The sequence below is a fragment of the Grammomys surdaster genome, unplaced genomic scaffold (genome assembly GCF_004785775.1).
Source record: "Grammomys surdaster isolate TR1022 unplaced genomic scaffold, NIH_TR_1.0 138, whole genome shotgun sequence".
Taxonomy (NCBI): Eukaryota; Metazoa; Chordata; class Mammalia; order Rodentia; family Muridae; genus Grammomys; species Grammomys surdaster.
The window spans coordinates 92,502-113,565 of NW_021604596.1; the positions used below are offsets into that span (position 1 = coordinate 92,502).

Sequence of the window (21,064 nt, forward strand, 5' to 3'; positions counted from 1 at the left end):
TATATATATATATATGAAATTAAAGAAGATATCAGAAGATGGAAAGTGGGATCATGAATCAGCAGGGTTAACACAGTAAACATTGCTATCGTTTCAAAAGCAGTCTACAGGTTCAATGTTCTTCCCAACACAATTCCAACACAATTCTTTAAAGAACCAGAAAGAGCAATATTTAACTTCATATGTAAAGACAAAAATTCAGTATAACTAAAATAAGTCTGTTTCATAAGAGAATTTCCAGATGCTTATAACCATTCCAGATAACTAATTATACTACAAAGAAATAATATTAAAAATCACAGGATATTGGCAAAACTTTGACAGGTTGATGAATGTAATCAAATTGAAACCCAAAAGTAAATCCACACATGTGTGAACACTTGACTTTTGACAAAAAAGCCAAATGCATGCAGTAGAAAAAGAGAGCATCTTCAATACATGGTGTTTGTCTAACTGGATGTATACATGTAGAAAAAATGAGATAGATTCATATCTACCACCCTGAAGAAAACTCAAGTCCGAGTGAATCAAAGACCTTAACATAAAATCAGATACACTAAACCTACTAGAAAAGAAAATGGAAAATAGCCTTGAAAACATTGGCACAGGAGCCAACTTCTATAACAGAGTATCAATAGCTCAGACACTAAGATCAACAATTAAAAAATGACAACCCTGAAACTAAAAAGGTTCTATGAGGAAAATGACAACATCGAAAGTACAAAACCTACACAATAGGAATTGATATTTCACTGACCCCCGACATTCACCAGAGGGGTAGTGTAAAAGAAATATAAATAACTCAAGAAAGTAGACATCAACAAACCAAATAACTCAATTTAAAAAAAAAGTGGGTACATAGCTAAGACAAGGATTCTCTACAGCAACCTCTAATGGTCAAGATGCATTTAAGGAAATATTCAACATCCTTAGCCATTAGGGAAATGAAAATCAAAACAACCTTAAAATCCATCATATAACCATCAAAATGGCTAAGATCAAAAACTCAAGTGACAGCTTAAATGGGCATGTATGTGGAGCAAGGGGAAAACTTTCCCATTATTGGTTGAAGTGAAAAATTGTACAGCCACTATGGAAATTAATTAGGTGGTTTCTCAGAAAATTGTGAATAGATATACCTTGAGATCCATCATATATTGAAAGAATGTTCCACCATACCACAAGGATACTTATCCAACTATGCTTATCACAGCTTTATTTGAAATAGCCAGAAACTAGAAATGACTTAAAAGAAATGTGGTACACTTGTACAATGGAGTATTATGCAGTTATTAAAAACAATGACATCATGAAGTTTGCTGGCATATGGATAGAACTAGAAAAGATCATCCTGTGGGAGATAACCCATACCCAGAAAGATAAACATGGCCTATATTAACTTCTAAGTGGATATTAGCCATAAATATAAAAAATAATCATGCTTTAATGTATATACCCAAAGAAGCTAACTAAGGACAAGGGCTCAAGGGGAATACTTGAGTTTCATTGAGAAGGGGAAACAATATAGACGTCAACAGTGTGTGAGGTGGTGGACAGGGCTTGGTGAGGGGATAGAAACAGAAAGAATAAGGTGGTAAAGAGGACATAGATAGAAAATAGTAAGAGAGTCAACTGGATTGTGGGGGTTGTCTGTAACAAGCTAGAAACCTAGGGCAATGGAAACTCAGGAATCTATGAATGTGACTCTAATTAAGACTCCTAGAAATGGGAGCTATAAAGCCTGAACTGGCCATCTTCTATGATTTAGAAAGACATCCAGTGGAAGAATTCAGACTGAGTGCTGGGACAATGGTAGCATAGAAATTGAGAGAATTGCCAACCAACCAGTGACTGGTCCAGCTTGTGACTTATGTCATGAGAAGGACCCCACCCCTGCCACTCAGCCCAGAAACCCATAACAGAACCAAACACCAATGAAAAAAGAAAGAAAAAAAGAAGGGGAGGGAGGGAGGAAAAGAGGGAGGAAGAAGGAAGGAAGAAAGGAAGGAAAATAGAAGTCAATGAAATGGTTCCTAATGAAGTAGTGCTAAACTCATAGATTGCTTTCTAGCCCAATTGTCAGCAGAGAGGCTTCATCCAGCAACTGATGGAAATAAATGCAGAGACTCACAGCCCGACATTAGGTAGAACTTGGGAAATCCTGTGGAAGACAGGGAGAAGGGATTGTAGGACCCAAAAGGATCAAGAACTTCACAAGAAAACTCACAGAAACAAATAACCTGTGTCCATAGGGACTCAAAAAGCCTAAACCACCAACCAGAGAACGTACCTGAACTAGGTTCTCTCCATGTATGTTATAGTTGTATAGCTTAGTCTTCTTGTGGGACTCCTAATAGGGGGAATCAGGATTTGTCTCTGACTCTGTTGCTGTTTTAAGGAACCTTTCCTTCTGAGTTATGTTGTGTAACCTTAACAGGAAAGGAAGTACCTCATCTTACTGAAATTAATATGCCCTGTCTGGCTGATATCCATGAAGTCCTGATCTCTTCTCAAGCAAAATGCAGAGGAATAGACAGGCAGAGAAAAGAGGGAGTCAGGCAAGGAATGTGAGAGGTGGAGGGAGGGGAAGTTAATTAATTTTAATTCAGTCATTATTTTAAAAGAAAAAATAGGAAATCATAAATAAATAAAAATAGAGAAAATGAATAAATCTCATAAAGAAAATTTAAAAAATTAAAATTCAGTTGAGCAAGATGAATATAACTGTTCAAGACCTGACGATAGAAATAGAAGCAATAAGGAAAACACAAATTGTGAATTTTGGAAATGGAAAGCTAAGAAATTCAAACAGGAACTATAGATGCGAGAGATGGAAGAGAGAATTTCTGCCATTGAATGTAGCATATAAGAATTGGATACTTCAGTCAACAACTTTCTGACATGAAACGTCCAGGACATCTAAAACACTATAAAAAGAAAAACCTAAGAATAATAGTAATAAAGGAAGGAGAAAAACTAGAAGTCAAAGACCCAGAAATATTCCAAAAAATAAACATAGAAGAAAAGTTTCCCAACCTAAATAAGGAAATGTCTATAAAAGTACAAGAAGCATACGAAACACCAAATAGATTGAACCAAAAAGCAAACTCGCTTTGCCACATATTAATTAAAATACTAAGCATATAGAAAAAAAGAAAGTATGAAAAGCTACAAGGGGAAATGACCAAACTTAGAATTAGACCAAACTTCTTTATCAATATTCTAAAAGCCATGAATGTGGCTTTCAAACAACATAGATATAGAAACCAAAATAGTCCTTGATAAAGTTAAATTTAAAGAATATCTATCTATATATCCAGCCTTGCAAAAGGGGGTAGAAGGAAGAATCCAAACAAAGGAGTGCCAGGAGCCAAACCCAGGAAATTATCTGCTATTCTAAGAGAACCTCAGGAAATTGCCTGGAGTTCTGGAAAGCCTAGTCAGTACAAGGTTAAGAAAGGATGTTCATGGGTCTCAGGTCCCAGGAACTTAAAGGATGTCTGGCATTTCCTGGGAGCCAGTTACAACAGTGGGATGGTCTTGGTCAATAAGAATATAACAGTGGAATGGTCTTTGGCAATGAGCATATGACAGTGGGATGGTCTTAGTCAAGGAGGATTCAATAGTGGGATAGCCCTAAGCAATGACTCTTACCTAAACTTCCCATTTTCTGTGTCTTTATTACCTGCCCCCAAAACTGAAGTTTCAGAGCTTAATCAGAACCCCAAACTTGCTCTCAGTCTTTGTGTCTCTTGTCCCTTCTTTATTTTGTCCCCTTCCCTAGGGTCTTGTCGAATCCCCCGCAGGCCGAGGCAAAGGAGGTTAAGTATGCTCATGGAAATACAAGAAATAAATAATAGCACACCAGCAAAAACAAAAGAATGGAAATTATACACTACCACTATCACTACCATCAGCAGTGACAACAACAAAATAACAGGATTTAACAATCATTGGTTATTGATATCTCTCAATTTCAATGTCTCAATAAAACACACAAACACAATGGATATGAAGCAAGATCAATCCTTCTGTTGCATATAAGGAATATATCTTAACAAAAAGAATAAATACTACCTCAGGGTAAAGACTCAGGAAAAGATATTTCTAGCAAATGGATCTAAGAAACAAGCTGGTTTAGCCACTTTAATATCTAATAAAATAGACTAACAACCAAAAATACCCACCAGGTTGACATTTCAATTCTTAACATCTATGTCCCAAACACAAGGGTAAATATTTGTGTAAAAAAAAAAAAGTCACATATTGACCTTCTCATAATGATAGTGTGTGCCTTACCCCCAGTCTTGAGCAGGCCTGGAAGACCTTGTTTACCATAATAGACCAAATAATGTGACCTAGGTGGAGTTACCCACCTTGGCTGCGTGTACAAGCTGCGACAGGAACTTAGAAGAATAAACTACCCGCTGAGCTTGATTTGAGACATCTCCGACACTGCCTAAGGATGGGTTCCCCACCCATCTCTGGCTGAAACAAGAAGGAGTTTGGTGGGGCTTTCCCTTTAGAAGAAACTCGAATGGCCGAGAAGCACCTAAAGAAATGTTCAATGTCCTTAGTCATCAGGGAAATGCAAATCAAAACAACTCTGAGATTCCATCTCACACCAGTCAGAATGGCTAAGATTAAGAACTCAGGTGATAGTAGATGCTGGCGAGGGTGTGGAGAAAGAGGAACACTCCTCCATTGTTGGTGGGACTGCAAGATGGTGCAACCACTTTGGAAATCAGTGTGGCGGTTCCTCAGAAAACTGGACATAGCATTACCTGAGGATCCAGCTATACCACTCCTAGGCATATACCCAGAAGATGCTCGAACATATAACAAGGACATATGCTCAACTATGTTCATAGCAGCCTTATTTATAATAGCCAGGAGCTGGAAAGAACCCAGATGTCCTTCAACTGAGGAATGGATTAAAAAAATGTGGTATATTTACACAATGGAGTATTACTCAGCTATTAAAAACAATGAATTCGAGAGGTTCCTAGGTAAATGGATGGAACTAGAAATTATCATCCTGAGTGAGGTAAGCCAATCACAAAAGAACACACATGGTATTCACTCACTGATTATTGGATATTAGCCCAGAACCTTGAAATGCCCAAGATGCAACTCACAGACCACATGAAGCTCATAAAAAAGGAAGACCAAGTGGGGGTGATTCAGTTCTTAGAAGGAGCAACAAAATACTCAAGGGAGCAAACATGGAGACAAAGTGAGGGACAGAAACTGAAGGAGGGGCCATTTGAAGACCTTTCCACCTGAGTATCCACCCCATATGCAGTCACCAAAGGTAGATGCTGATGTGGAAGTCAGGAAGTACATGCCGACAAGGGCCTGATATGGATGTCTCCTCAGAGGCCTTCAAGAGTCTGACATATTCAGAGGCAGATGCTCACAACTAGCCATTGAACTGATCATGAGGTTCTCAATGGAGGAGTTAGAGTGAGGACTGAAGGAGCTGAAAGGGTTTGTGGCACCATGAGGAGAGCAACAATACCAACCAACCACAGCTCCCAGGGTCCTAACCACCAGCCTGGGAGCACTTATGGAGGGATCCAGGGCTTCAGCTGAATATGTAAGAGTAGAGGGCCCTGCCAGGCACAGGTGGAAGATGAGATCCTTGACCTCATGAAGGCTGGATGCCCCAGGGGGTGGGAATTTTGAGGGTGGGGAAGTGGGAGTGGGGGGGGTAGGTGGGGGTTACATCCACAGAGAAGAAGGAGGAGGGGTAAGGGGATGGGGGGTTCCCTGGTGGGTGGGGGATGGGGTAAGGGGATAACATATGAAATGTAAATAAAATATCCAATAAAAAAAAAAAGAAGAGCTTTCCCTTTCTCTTTAGAAGAGCTGAATATTAGATTTCAAGCCTTGATCAGGGAACTTTGTCTTGGCTTCATGTTTTTCTCATCCTTGAGTCCCTGCTTTTTAATTTCCAGTCCCCCTTTCAGGTGAACCCAGTTGGTCTGTGGCCATAGGCAGCTACAATAGTGGAAGATTTCAATACCCCACTTTAACCAATGGACAGGCCTTCCAGATAAAAACTAACAAAGTAATGCTAGATCTAACTGATATTATAAATCTAATGAACCTAATAAATATTAAACACAAACACAAGAGAATAAAACTTCTTCTCAGGATACCAAAGAATTTTTTTTCCAAAATTGGCCATATACTTGGACAAAAAGCATGTCTTTACAGAAAATTGATATAATTCCCTGAATTCTGTCAAAGCACTATGGATTAAAGCTGGATAACAACAACAAAAGGAAAGAAAGAAAGAAAGAAAGAAAGAAAGAAAGAAAGAAAGAAAGAAAGAAAGAAAGACAGAAAGAAAGAGAGGAGGGAGGAAAGGAGGGAGGGAGGGAGGGAGGGAGGGAGGGAGGGAGGGAGGGAGGGAGGAAGGGAGGGAGGGAGGGAGGAAGAGAGTATAGAGTGAGAAAAAGAAATGGATCAAGAAAGAAAAAAATAGGGTAAAGACTTTCTAGATTTCAATGAAAATAGATATACAACATACCCAGACTTATAGTATACAATGAAAGTGGTGCTAAGAGGAAAGTTCATACCACTAAGTGCCTACATAAAAAAAAGGAAAGATTTCAATAGCAACTTAGTAAATTTAAAAGTCCTAATACAAAAATAAGTAACCACATGCAAAAGGAATAGACAGCAAGAAATATTCGAACTGAAGTCTGAAACCAATAAAATAGAAAGAATCAATAAAAGACATTTTTGTTACTTGGGAGACTTTTAATGACTCCTTCTATTTCCTTAGCAGTTATAGGTCTATTCAAATTGTTTACTTGATCTTGATTTAACGAATTTTGTGGAATATAGGCTTTTAAAGTAAATGTAATCCACCATATAAACTGTAAGAAAAACATCCCATTAGATGATAAAAAGAATTTTTCACAAATCCAGCACTTGATCATGATAAAAGTCCTGGAGATTAGGGATACAAGAAATATAATAAGGGCAATTTACAGAAAGACTATAGACAACAGCAAATTAAATGAAGAGAAAAAGTCAAAGATATTCCACTAAAATCAAGAGCAAAACAAGATTATCCACTCTCTCCCATATCTATTCAATATAGTACTTGAACTTTTAGCTAGAGCAATGAGACAACTGAAGGAAATGAAGGGAATACAAACTGGAAAGAAAGAAGTCAAATTTTTGCTATTCACAGATGATATAGTAGTATAGTATATATAAGAGACCCTAAAAATTCCACCAGGAAAATCTAACAGCTGATAAACACTTTCACAAAGTTGTCTGGATTCACGGTTAACTCAAAAGATGGTTTTAAGTTTTCTTTTTCTTGTGTTTTAGTTGTGTTGGAATAACTGAGGCTTGCTACAGTAGAATAGCTTGTCTCTGGTGGTAACATATTGCCCTGGATGTTTTTGATTACATTCTTGAACTGAAATCTAGGCCTCTGGATTTGGGGTGATTATAGGTCTCAGTAATTGTTTCTAGGTTTTACTTTATCAGGAGAGCGTTTAGTTTCTATTTGCTCAATGGTCTTTTGGCCTGTATGGCCTGTGGTTGAGTAGACAGTCAACATCTGAGTTAGGGCAGGCATGGTCTCTTATAGACCAAGGAGTCACTGGGATTGGGGATAGGGTAGGGAAGCACACTGAGAGTTTGAAGGAGGTCTGCAGATATGCAGTCTACCTAGAGTTCTGGTGGCTAGTGTAGTCTCTAGTCCTGTATGGTATCACCACACAAGTTTGGGACTGAAATATGGCAATCAGGAGGTAAGGGGAATTGAGATTAGTTTTAGGTGGGGCAACTAGTGAGTGGAGGAGGTCTACAGGTAAACAGAGTACCTAGTCTTCAAGTATGTGTGGCCTGATCTTCTGGCAGGTATGGCTTATGATTGTCAGGGGGTGTCTACCGAAGGGGAGTCCTGATATTCTTTATTCTACTTAATGCATTCCACTTGTCCTGTTTTTCTTTGAGTTTTCTATTTGCAGTATTGTATTTTTTCAATTCCATGTCCACTTCTATTTCAATCTTCTCTAATGTTTATATGTACTTATCGAAATCCATTCTCAAATTCTGGATTGTAACTTATTTGCATCAGTTTTATGTATGTGTTTTCCTGGGCATTTTGCAGCCATTTTTTCTCCTTAAGCTTTTTTTTTTCTTTTTTTTCTTTTTTTTTTAATTTCCTTGAACTGTGCCTTTATGTCTTCTTTAAGCTCCTTGAGTTCTTTGATAAAATTTATGAGATTTTACGTTCTGTGCTTTGTGGTTCATAGATATAATTCTCATTGGCAAACATTTCTACAGAATTGATAAAAATTGGAAAGAAGATAACTGGCTTGATCTTTCATATTCTTGATATTTTTGCATGAAATCTTGACATGTGAGCTTTTTTATTTCTAAGTCTGTTGTCGACATAGAAGGTTCGTGAAGAAAAGAGAATGTGGGGGTAATTTGAAGCTGGCTGTTAGAATGAAATCAGAAAAACAAAGAAAACTGAAGTGATGTATAAAATGTGTTTCCTGGTTCAAGCTGGAAATTTGGGGGTAAACTTTGTTAAGTAGCAAAGTTAAATGTGATGTGAGAAGGGCCAGGGACTGGAAATAGGTCGGTAGTATCCTGGCGGAAAACTAGGAATCATTTCTGATGCAAGCAACAGAAGCCAGACTAGCCAGGACACAGGATATGTGATACAATCACCTGGACATATTCTGGACAAGAGATCGAGAAGTCTGGGTGCTTGGTGTGGTTCCAAGCAGTGCAGAATGTACCAGTGAGTGACTGCAAGTAGGGAAAGTAGTGGCAGAAATCTAGAGACTGGCTGAAGCACAGGTGGTGGTGATCAGATTAGCCCCCGGCACTGCATGTGAAACACGGGATTATGTTAGTGAATTGTAGATAAGAAGTAGATGGGGTAATCCAAGAGACTACAATTAGGTCCACTAGGCTATATCCTGGAGTAGAACATAGGAAGTGCAACTAAGCGGGGTAATTGCAAGCAGATCAGGACTTACCTGTCAGTAAATATTTTTAAAAACCGTTTGGGAGTAAATAAGTGTGTTCACAGATGAAAGAATGTAGAGAAAGTGCAAAAGTTGCCACTTTATAATTTTTTACCTCCTGGAGACTTAAAATAGTCCATGTAGGCTTCTTACAACTATGTTCCAGTCCCATAGGAGATTGAACTATTCAGGGAACCAAAATGAAATTGGAAAATTTGCCTAACAAGAAATCTTGGGAATTAACTTCTTAATGAAACTGTACATATTCCCTCAGTTATTATAACTTATCCTGTACCTTGACTTCATTTGTTCTTTGGGCCAGAAGGATACCTACATGTGCATTCTGTGGCATCCTTCTGGCCCAAACAAGACTTTCCAAGAAGCAAAACTGACTTCATTTACCTTCAGAAAGGAAAAAATAACAACCCAGTTTGTATAAAGAATGGCTGAATGATGGTGTCCCCAAGGAGGAAAACAACCAAGTAAGTAACAGGGATGTCCGGGGGTGAGGAAAAAAGAAGAAAAAGGCAATTGCTGACAACATTGATAAGAGCTGGAATTTATTGTGTTATAAATGTTGAATCACTTTTACCAAGTTTAAACCATTGTTTATAGGAATATAATCTTTTGACATTTAATCAATCATTTATTCAGAAAGTTGTTTATGTGCATGTGTGCACTAGCATATGCACCCATGCCGTGGAATGAGTGTGGCATTATTTGTACAATACTCAGTGTTGATTCTTTACTTCCACCTTGTCAAGATGGTATCTCTCTTATTATTTCTGCCACTGAGCATAGTACTGAAGTCAGAGTGTCACAGGTGGAGATCCTAGTCAATTCTTCTCATTGATCTTCCCTCTTGCCAAGGAATGGAAGAAATCTCAGGATTATTCTATCAACAGAACTTGAGTTACTCTCCTGTTGATTCTTTTAATCTCCAGGTACCCATGGAGATTTTGGGCACCTCTTATAAAATCTTTTAAGTTGGGGATAGTCAGAAGACTCAATGGGAAGGATCCTTGCTACCAAGCCTAACAACCTAAATTCTATCCCCAAAACCTGTAGAGAAGAAGGAGAGAACCAATTTCTCCAAGCTATCCTCTGTCATCCTCACCCACATCATGCCATACATGTACCCACACACATACAAAACAAAGAAAGAAATATTTGTAATGTATAATTTCAGAGCCTTTACACAAAGTCCAATGATCCAGATGGGAAAAGAACATTACTTTCTCGACAGAAAGTAAACTCCATGAGAAGATTAGGGTATACTTGAGTGCCTTCATTCCTGAGGGTTTTCCCTGAGCTCTAGAAGAATAAGATCTGAAAGAGAGAATAGGCAAATGTTAAGGTGACTGAGAAAGAAGGTACAGAAGAAAGTCAGTCAATTACATCAGTTACTAATTTTATCAAATGATATTCTTTAATCCTTCTTTGTATGTTAGAAATTCAATCTCTTTTAGTTGAATATTACTACAATATGATGTGTTTTCCAATGTTGCATAAACTGTGTGGAAAGATATTTCTATGTATACTCACAATACTTTGATTATATACATATACTGTGTCATTTTTCTTATCCTTTGCTTTTCCTCTTCATCTTATCCATATCTCTAATAGTGTCTCTTATATTTTTATTTCTTTTGAAAAACATAAAAGAAAACAAGACATCTTCCCTACCTTAATCATTTTAGTTAATGTTAAAATCTCCAATTCCAAACCTTTCCTTCAATAATAGTTTTGCAATTCCTTCTTATGAATATGACACCTTTTCATATACAGATTTTATTCTTTACTCATTCATTCATTAATGAGTATATAAGCTAACTCAACAACATAGAATGGAGTCATAATAGACATGGGCAGGCAGGTATTGCTATTTTTATTCATTTGCAATATATGCCAGAAGTGGTATAAGCTATAATATGTTAAAATTTCATTTTCCATTTTGTGAGTCCATGTGGCTGTCACAATTGTTGCAATAATTTATATTCCAATCAACAATATTTAAGACTTCATTTCCTGTGTAGGTCATTAATGCTTAATATAATATCAGAACATAGAATAATAAAATATATTTCATCCTTTTGTGGTGGCTATTGTCTTCACTAAGAGAGGCAAGAAGATTAAAGGCAGCTTGGTCTACAAAGTGAGATCATGTCTCTTTCTCCACCACCACCACCCTCAACGAAAAAAATAAAATAAAAGAACTTTGGCATGGGAATTCTGTAGAGCAGTAGGCCAGGATGGAGACATCTCAGTAGCCCACAACAGCTTTTTGTTAAAAAACAGAACAAAAAAAACCAAAAACAAACAAACAAACAAAAAACAGTTCCCGTTTTTCCTAACCTTAGCCCTGGACAATGGCCATGTAGATTTCATTTGTACATGACTGTTTTTCAGTTGGCCTTAGTGTGCATAATTATTCTATTATATCTGACTTTCTTATTTCTTTCTCTTTCTGCTCTGATGACTTTTCTGAAACTAGATGTTCCTTGTTCTTAAACAATGAAAGAACATGTGATGTGAATGTAGAGAGCATGAGAAGAGCATGTGAATAGTGCATGAGGAGAGTGTGAAGAATGAGTGAAGAGAGTGTGAAGAGTGAATGAAGAGAGAAAGTGAGATGCATATGGAAAGTGTATGTATGAGTGAAAGGAGAGTGCATGTGGTATGTGTGAGGTGTATGTGAGATGTGTGTGAAGAGTGTATTTGAGAATGAAAGGGGAATGCACAGAGGTGCATAGGAGTGTGGGAGTTCAAGAAAAGAAAAGCACACAGGAGAAAAGCTGAGTGTGCAGGAGAATGCAGAGTGTGTGCAGCCTCAAGCTGCAAGCTAATGAGTGAGAGAGAGAAAGAAAGCAGAAAGTGAGAGAGAAGAGAGAGAAACTATAAGCCTTGAAAATTTGCCTGTCATCTTGTACCCAAAAAGTAGTCTGTGTATATTTACTAAGCACCTTCCAGATATCCCTGCTTTGAGTTGAGAATTCTGATCCTGTATAGAGGCTGGACCTCAACAATAAGATGTCAAATGATTCCAGCAAAAGAAACCATAAGGAAGTATTATGTTATAATTCAATGAAAAGGGCTATGAACCTTTGACAAGGAAAAAGACAGTTTGGGATCCAAGCTTGTACTCTTAAAAATCTCAAAGAGATTTTCTTCATCTTACCTCTTCTCCAAGTCTTAATCATCTGACCATTAAATGGTGGGCAACAGGGCTAGGTAGATGGCTAAATGGATAAAGGGCTTATTGTGCAAACATACTCTGGTTCAACTTTCTGGCACACATGTAAAAGCCAAACATGGCTATTCATGCTTTTAATCCCAGAACTGGTGGCTGAGAAAGGTAAGCGCTGGGGTATTGTTGGATACCTAGTCTAGCTGAAATGATAAACTTCAGGTTCAGTGAATCTGTCTCAAAAAATAATCTGAAGAAACTATTGAGTCACACATCCTTGTTATCAACTTCTGGCCTACAAACACATACACACACACACACACACACACACACACACACACACACGAAAGAAGAAAAATGAGATGTGGTCACAATTCCCACATATGCAATGTGTTCACTATAACAGATATCATACTGGAATTTTATTTTATTAGATGTTATAGCATGTAGAAGTAATTAGAGGCTGTACTGCTAGGGATGAGTGGAATAATCTTGTAGGGAAACATATTAACTGAAAGGATTAATTTACAAAATATCTAAAATGTTTTTTCTAAATATTTATTTTAGTGTCTGGGGGTCTATTTTAGTGTGAGGGAGAAGGAAGATGGCAAAAAGAAAACAAAACAACCCATGCCATTTTCACGAAGGCCAGCTACTCTATGGACAAGCAGGCACAGGGGTCGAGCTTCGTGGAAGAGTGAAAAAAATAAATAAATAAAGAGCCAGACAAACCATACTTTGACTCTGGCTGACACCTGAAAGACAGAGAAGAAAGAAAAAAAGTCACACTTTTTAGAATCAGACCTCAGTCTGATAGATTCAACAGAATCTTCTCCTGGGTTATAGAGACAGTGATAAGGAGCAAGAATTCTGTGAAGAAAAAGTACACTATATCATCAAATATCTAACTTTCCTACCTCTTCTAGAACAACTTAAAAATTGAACCCACCTTCCCACAATTGGTCCTGCCTTTCTAAAGTGTTGTTCTTTATCTTGGACATTGACCAATTAAATAGATGTTATATCATCACCTCAGCCACAGATTTTATTCTCTTGACCAAAAGCAATCTTTCTTCTCCAACTGTGCCTTTACTATTCATGTGAGATTTTATTGCCTAGAAAAGATACTGTCCACAAAAATTTAAAAATTCAGACTCCTAATTCCAAGTATCTCGAATACAGGGTCAGTGAATTTTCAAGTTATCATTCCAATCAGTAAGCCCGAAGTTTGATACATGTCAATCATTAGTAAGTGTTCCTGGTGTGAGTAAAGGAATAGAAATGAAGACGTAGTGAATTATGTTCAATTGTTTTCATATTGAGACAAAGAGAAGAAAATAGACATAGACGCCTATGTACTACTGTAAACCGTATAAATTGAAAACTAATAGGATCCTTTATTTAAGATAGTTGTGTAATCAGAAACTTGAATCCTTAGTTATACTGTATAATGATAAAATTAGAAAACCACAAAAAATTAAATGGATTATTCAGAGTTTGACCCAACTAAAATAAATAATTGTAATTTTCTCTTCCCAACCCCTCCTGTGGCATGAGTAGTAATATCAAGTGCTTTCCTTAACTTTTCTGTCTTATTTTTTATTAGTTCTATAATAACTTCATATAGTGTGTTTTGATCATATTCATCACCCTCTCCCAACTCCTTCCAAATCCACCCCACCTTCCTTTTCTATATTACTTTGTGTCCTTTCTGATTTTCAACCCAAAGTAAAGTTCTGTTACCCACGTAAATATGGGACCATTCACTAAAGATTGTTCAACCTTACATGGGCCACTCCCTTAAAGAATACTGATAACTCCTCTCCAAAAGCCATAAATTTCCATTATCTCCTTATCTTCTAGTGGAATTATGTGTCCAACTGTCCTGTCTATGCTGGAATGAAGAAAAAAGAAATTCTCTGGTAAACTGGTAGAACTAAAAACAATCACTTTTAGTGAGGTAGCATGGACCCAGAAAGACAAACATCACATTGTTTGTTCTCACTTGCACATACTAATATTTGAGTCTTCAGATAATATGTGTCTTGTTTGGAATAAGTGTAGTCATCAAGAAATTGGTAAGGAGCTAAGACAGGGGCTTTCAAGGAAGGGAAGAAAAAAGTGTTATGAAGGGGCAAATAGGAATAATCAAGCAGAGAGGTTTATTTATTCTTTTGAAACAGGGTCTCTCATTGAATCTAGAGCTCACTGATTCAGCTAGGCTGTCCACCCAGTAAGTTCAAAGAAGCCTCTTTTCTCTCCAGTCTCAACACCAAGATTACATATGCTCAGCACATGAAAATTTTTGAGTACTGGGTGTACAAATTCAGGCCCTCATTTTGCACAGCAAGTGTTTTATCAGCTGAGCTATCTCCTTAGCAGTTTTCAAAATTTATAGGAACCTACAAGACAAAGCCTAAAGATTTAGATTTTGAAACATCTTGAGAAGACCTCTTACAGGTGGGGTAGGAGTAGTTATTCATCCTCAACTTTCCTCCCTTATCTCTGTTGCTTATTAAGAAGATACTTGTGGCTGCTGCTTATGCTGCAGGTGCTACCAGTAGAGATATTATTTCCTATTTTAAATTTGATGAAAACCACAGTAAGCATTCCTTTTTGAAGATTTTGAACAGTTTAAAAAAGATCTCTGAGCTGTATCAACTGATAAGTATAAGCCCCAACCATTTGACCAAGCAGAGTTCTTTATTTGTAGGTTCATTCTTTTCATACATGTGCCTCAGAAAACTTTGGAAGTTGTCTGATGTTTGTTTTCAATGTTTTTCCAGTTCTGAAAAAAATATTCATATGAAGACATTTGTGAATCAATTGAAAATACAGACTGTAATTTTAGAATAAACATTGAAAAGGGAATATATGGATAATGATAAAACCAGTTCCTATTCTGGTTATTATAGCATTTGCATATAAACCCTGAAATGGTATGCAAATTAAGACAAAGCATATAATACTCTTAGAGAAGAGTATATTCTATTCTTAGAAAAGAGTAGCTTCTATTAGGGTCTTTTAAACATCATGGACAGAATTATTAATAACAACAAAAAAGGAGAGTTAGCTGTGGTGCTTGTGTTAGAGCCATTGCCTAACTTGAAAAATAAAAAAAAAAAGCAGAATTCAATCATCAGCACTAGAAAAAAAATACAGAGCAGTAAACTTAGGAAAGGAAAGGGAGAGGAAAGCCTAGGAAGGAGAAGGAAAAGAGAGTAAAAGAAAGTAAAAGGAGAGAAAAGGGACAGAGGAATGAGGAGAAGAAAAAAAGAAAAAAGGAAGACAGAAAAGAAAAGGGAAGAGGATGTGGAGGGGAAGGGAAGGTAGTCCAAAGGCTTGGAAAATATTCAAGTTTATGGAAATATGAGATTACCAAGAAAAGAACCAGATGCAGAAAACAAATCTAACAGGGGCAGTCATTAGAAGAGTCTGTGAGTATTAGACCCAACCCATTGTATTGATTGTACATAGTATCTTCATAAGGAATCTCTTAGCTGCCAATTTCTACTCAACTTGGTCTCCAACAACCAAAATGAAATCTAAAATTTGATCACATGCCTCTTAATCTCCTAAACCTAATCTGAGTTTGTTACTTTGTGAAATTCTGAAATATCTTGTAGCCACATCTTATCTCTTCTTATTCCTTGTGTGTGTTTCATTACTTATTCATGCTATTTTTCTACATAAATGTATTAACCCAGCATCTAAAGAGATAGGGAAGGAAGCAAGAAATTGCATGTTCTTTTTCCATTTATAATTGTATTAGTCGGAGATATCCATAGCAAAATATTTTTTGTAGAGAAATGGAGATTGCGATGTTAGTGAAATAAGCAAATGTAAGAAACAGACATCAAACATTGTCTCTCTTATATGTGAAATTTATTTATTTATTTATTTATTTATTTATTTATTTATCTATTCATTTATTTACTGAAATCATGTCTCACTATATAGTATTGGCTGGTCTGAAACTCACTGTGTAAACCAGGCTCAAATCAGAGATTGTCAAGCACAGAGATTCTCCTGCATTCTCTTCTCAAGTGCTCAGATTAAACATGGCCATCATGTTAGCCACATCATTGGAGGTCCGGGCATCATGGGCACTTTTCATGTTATCTTAATTTTAGTTTGGACATATGAGAGAAAACATAGGATACTTCTCTTTCTGTATCTATCTAGCTTAGTCTACTTAGAATATTTTCCAGTGCCATCAATTTTGCTGCAGATTAAAATACATGATTCTTTTTATGGCAAAGTATTTTTCTATATTTTCCTTTACATTCACCTACTAACAAGACACCTGGTCTGATGGCAAAGTATTTTTCTATATTTTCCTTTACATTCACCTACTTACAAGACACCTGGCCTGATTCTGTACCTCGACTATTGTGGTTAATGCTACAATAAACATAGCCAAAAAGATGACACATCTGTGTTCTCTCTTTTTTCTAGGTGATTATTAAGAGGATGTAGCTGGATATTTTTAACAAGGGAGTAAATACACACACACACACACACACACACACACACACTCCAATCTTTACATTTTTTTCATTTTTAATTCTTCTATAAGTAATTTTTATTTGTTTCACTTTTACCTATTTATTTATTCAGAGAGAACATGCACATAACAGCACATGTGTGGAAGTTATATGATGACTTGAATGAGTTAGCTCTGTCTTTTTACCATGTGGATCTCAATGATTAAACTCAGGTCATTAGACGTGGTAGCAAGCCCCTTTACCCAGAGAGGCAACTCTCTAGCCCATTCTTTTTCATTTTTATCCATATATATTTATTTTAAAGTAATAAGTTTTTCATTGACATTTTTGTTCAAACATATTGTATACTTTACATAACCATGGTAAAATAATATTTTACTATAGTTTTGATTTTCTTTTTCCTAAGGGCTAATGGTTTTGAGCATCTTTTCTTGTATTTATTAGCTACTTTATAATTTAGTTCACCATCATAATATGCATTCTACTAGTATTGCTAAGTCTTTACAACTCAATGTTTATTGAAAATATGAGAACCTACAAAGAAACGTCTAGGTTAATCATCAATTCTTGGATATCACTTCTTTCTGGATTTCACTAGTTCATCTCTTAGTAGTTCTTCCTTCAAAACCTTTGATTGGGGTCTGGTAATATGGTTCAGTGGGAAGAACACTTGCTTATGAAAGCAAGAGAACAGCAACTAAAATCCCCAGTTCTCACATCAAAGCTGGGTATGACTGCACATGCTTATAACACCAGAGTTTGAGGGTAAAGTCATAGAGGATCCTGGGATCACACTGCCAGGTAAACTTAGATGAAATGGGAACATCCAGGGTCAGTAAGAAATTCTGTCTCAACAAACAAACAAACAAAGGATAAAGAAGAGGGAAATAGAGGAAAATATTCAGTGTCTTCCATTAACTGTCATAATCATGTACTTACCACATGCATGTATATACCTTGCACACCAACCACACACACACAATTAATAAGAAAAAAAGAAAACCTTTCTAATTTTTCTTCCATGATGTTCCCACCCATAAAATGATATTCATACAAGTAAAATTATATGGTCTGTGAAATTTTTACTTAAATATTTAGGAATATATATTTTGAAAATATGCGTAACAACAATCAAGAAAAAAGAAACCAGATGCCATGAATCTAAGAGACAATGGGGATAGAAAGGAGAATAAATGAGTGGGCTTTAAGAAAGGAAATAGCGTAAAATATTATAATGGTATTTTAAGTTCAAAAAGCAAAAAATTAAGGAAAAGGAGAAAAATAAATCCATGAATTAGTCATTTTCTAAGTATTTGTGTAAAATGGGAATATTCAGAAGTTTCTGAATTTAATCTTTGAAGAGTAAGATAATATAAACATTAAGCAAAAGTTCGAGGTACTGTAATGAGTTCAGTCAAGAACTGGGTAGTTAATCTGTTTTACCCTCCAGCCTATCTTTATACTGTTCCTTAACCTCTACTTTCAATACTTTCAAAAGAGTTAAACATATGGAACCACAAAACCAAACCAGTGCCTCTGAATTCATCCTCTTGGGACTTTCAGAAAAGCCAGAACATGAGCCTGTCCTCTTTTCTCTGTTCCTCTGCATGTATGTGATCACAGTCGTGGGGAACTTGTTAATCATCCTTGCCATCAGCTTTGACTCTCACATCCACACTCCTATGTATTTCTTCCTGGCCAATCTCTCCTTGGTTGATTTCTGTCTGGCTACCAACACTGTCCCCAAGATGCTGGTGAATATTCAAACCAGGAACAAATCTATCTCTTATCCTTGTTGTCTGACGCAGATGTACTTTTTCCACTTTTTCGGCATCATGGACAGTGTGTTAATAGCTGTGATGGCTTATGATCGGTTTGTGGCCATTTGTCACCCATTACATTATTCTACTATCATGAGTCCACGGCTCTGTGGGCTGCTGGTCGGTGTCCCATGGGTATATTCCTGTTTCATCTCTCTCACTCATATCCTTCTCATGACCCGTCTGGTATTCTGTGGCAAAAATGAGCTGCCCCACTATTTCTGTGATCTTACCCCACTTCTTCGACTTTCATGTACAGACACAACAGTAAACAAGATCTTTGTGCTCATTGTGGCAGGAATGGTGATAGCCACACCTTTTGTTTGCATCCTGGCCTCCTATGCTCGAATCATCACGGCCATCGTGAAGGTCCCCTCTGCAGGTGGCAGAAAGAAAGCCTTTTCTACCTGTAGTTCCCATCTCTCTGTAGTAGCTCTTTTCTATGGGACCACCATTGGAGTCTATCTGTGTCCCTCTTCTGTCCGCACAGCTGTAAAGGAGAAGGCTTCTGCAGTGATGTATACAGCAGTCACCCCCATGCTGAACCCATTTATCTATAGCCTGAGGAACAGAGACCTGAAGGGAGCCCTGAGGAAGATTATTAACCGAAAGATCAGCATATCCTCCTGATCATTAATGAGAACATTGTGGAATTTCAAGGCAGCAGAATCTAAAGAGCTGAGTACTTCAACTAAGTTGGAATTTCTTGCAAGGAAAGAGAAACTACTTCAAATTCTGAGTTACAGAAACCCAAGTGGCAAATTCTATATGGCCTTTTAACCATTGTTCCTTTCTAGTTGTTTTTTATTGTCAGTTTGGTAGAGCCTGGGATCACCTGGGAAGAGGGAATCTCAACTGGAAAGTTGCCTGGGTCTAATTGGTCTGGGACATGTTGTGGAGATTAGCTTAACTGCTAATTGATATAAGAAAGCCCAGCCCATTTGCCTGGTATCATCCATATGGCTATGATCCTGGGCTGTGTAAAGAAGCCAGCTAAACACTATAAAAATGAGGCTTCCAGTAAACCAACAGGGTCCTCTATGGTTATTGCTTCAAGTTTCTGCTGAGTTTCTTTCCTGATTTCCTTTCAAGATTGACTATAATCTTTAAACCAAATTAGATCCTTTCCTCCAGTAAGTGTGTTTCATCAAACTCACAGCAAGAGAGAAGGTAAGTAGAAGATTCTCCAAATATGGTACCTGGTAAATAATTCTAGGTCTCACATTGTCCTCACAGAAAAATAAGACTATCATTACAGATTGGATTTTCCCTACTTCAATATCCTTTTAAAAGATAGAAAACACAATCAATCATGTGTTGCTTAACAATAATATCTTCGAAGAAATGTATCATCTGATGAATTGAGCTTTGTAGAAATGTTATATTTGCATAAACTTAGCATAAGTCAGTAACATAATTTAATATTCAGTATTTTTATTAATTATATTTGTTTTTAGATAGTCTCATACATTTCCATATCATATACCAACCATTCTCATCTCCCACCTTCATACCACTCCTGGGAAAGCCCTGATACTCTACACAGATCTGTCTTACATAATAAAATATAGCCATTTTTCTGTAACCTAGGGCCATCTATATGTCTATTGTATCAGAGCTATCTGTTGATGCCTGGTGGGTTGAATAGTAGGTACACAACTAAAAGCAAATGTTCCTTCTCTCTCAGAACCTATCAATAACCAGTGATTCTAAAACAAAAGGTAGCATTACTTAGTCCCTCTCTATTGAAAGATTATTCTTGTATGCACACTCAGTGGATATAACTAGAATCAGTATGAGTTAATAATTGTAATAGTTATATCTGTTCCACAGAATGATTGTTCATAGATGCACTCATTATCCTCAAAATTTTAAATATTTGCCACTATTTCTCTTCTGCAATGTTAGCTGAGCTTACCTAAATGTCTTCTTTAATTCCAAGCATACAGACTTTCCTAATTTTTTGTATCTTGGACTGCTTACAGGAATAACCCAATGAATCTTGTCATTCACTGCTGTTCTTTTAGGAAGACTCCTCTCTGACTAAAGATGGGAGCACACTTTGTCTATAATCTATAAGCACAGGTATTTAGAAGGCATTTATCAGTGTCTCAACATAGCATCTTGATATCATTTAGAGTGGTCTAAAGATGTATTTCAATAAGTTGCATGCTTGATTACTACACACCATGCCTTGGGCTATATCTCCAGCGTAGTATGACACAGAGAGACAGGGATAGACACGAATGAGGCTACTACTAGCATAACATAACATATCATTCCATTATAAACATTTTTATATCATAGTAAAACAAAAAATGAGTGGTCCTTAAAACAGAAATAAGGACAGGGTGAAGGACTTGATAAATAAAGCACTTGCTGCACAAACATGAGGACCAGTATTTGAATTCCTCAGAACATGAAATGGTAATACTCACATGTAATCCCAGTATAGCTGCAGAAAAATGGAAGGTAAAGACAGAAGAATGTCCATAAGCACACTAGGCAGGCAGCTTGTGATATACAGCAGTTTAA

At 36.8% G+C, this 21,064-nt stretch overlaps 1 protein-coding gene across 1 annotated transcript; it reads left to right on the forward strand.

Annotated features, from left to right (window-relative positions):
* Positions 1–18,217: 18,217 nt before the first annotated feature.
* On the forward strand, positions 18,218–19,159 carry LOC114617800 (olfactory receptor 24). The gene has a single exon (XM_028763442.1). The coding sequence runs from the start codon at positions 18,218–18,220 to the stop codon at positions 19,157–19,159; it is 942 nt and encodes a 313-aa protein (XP_028619275.1).
* The last annotated feature ends 1,905 nt before the right edge of the window (positions 19,160–21,064 follow it).

Excerpts from the sequence above, each read along its gene's own strand:
- LOC114617800 (XM_028763442.1), top strand. The coding sequence starts at position 18,218 with ATGGAACCACAAAACCAAACCAGTGCCTCTGAATTCATCCTCTTGGGA.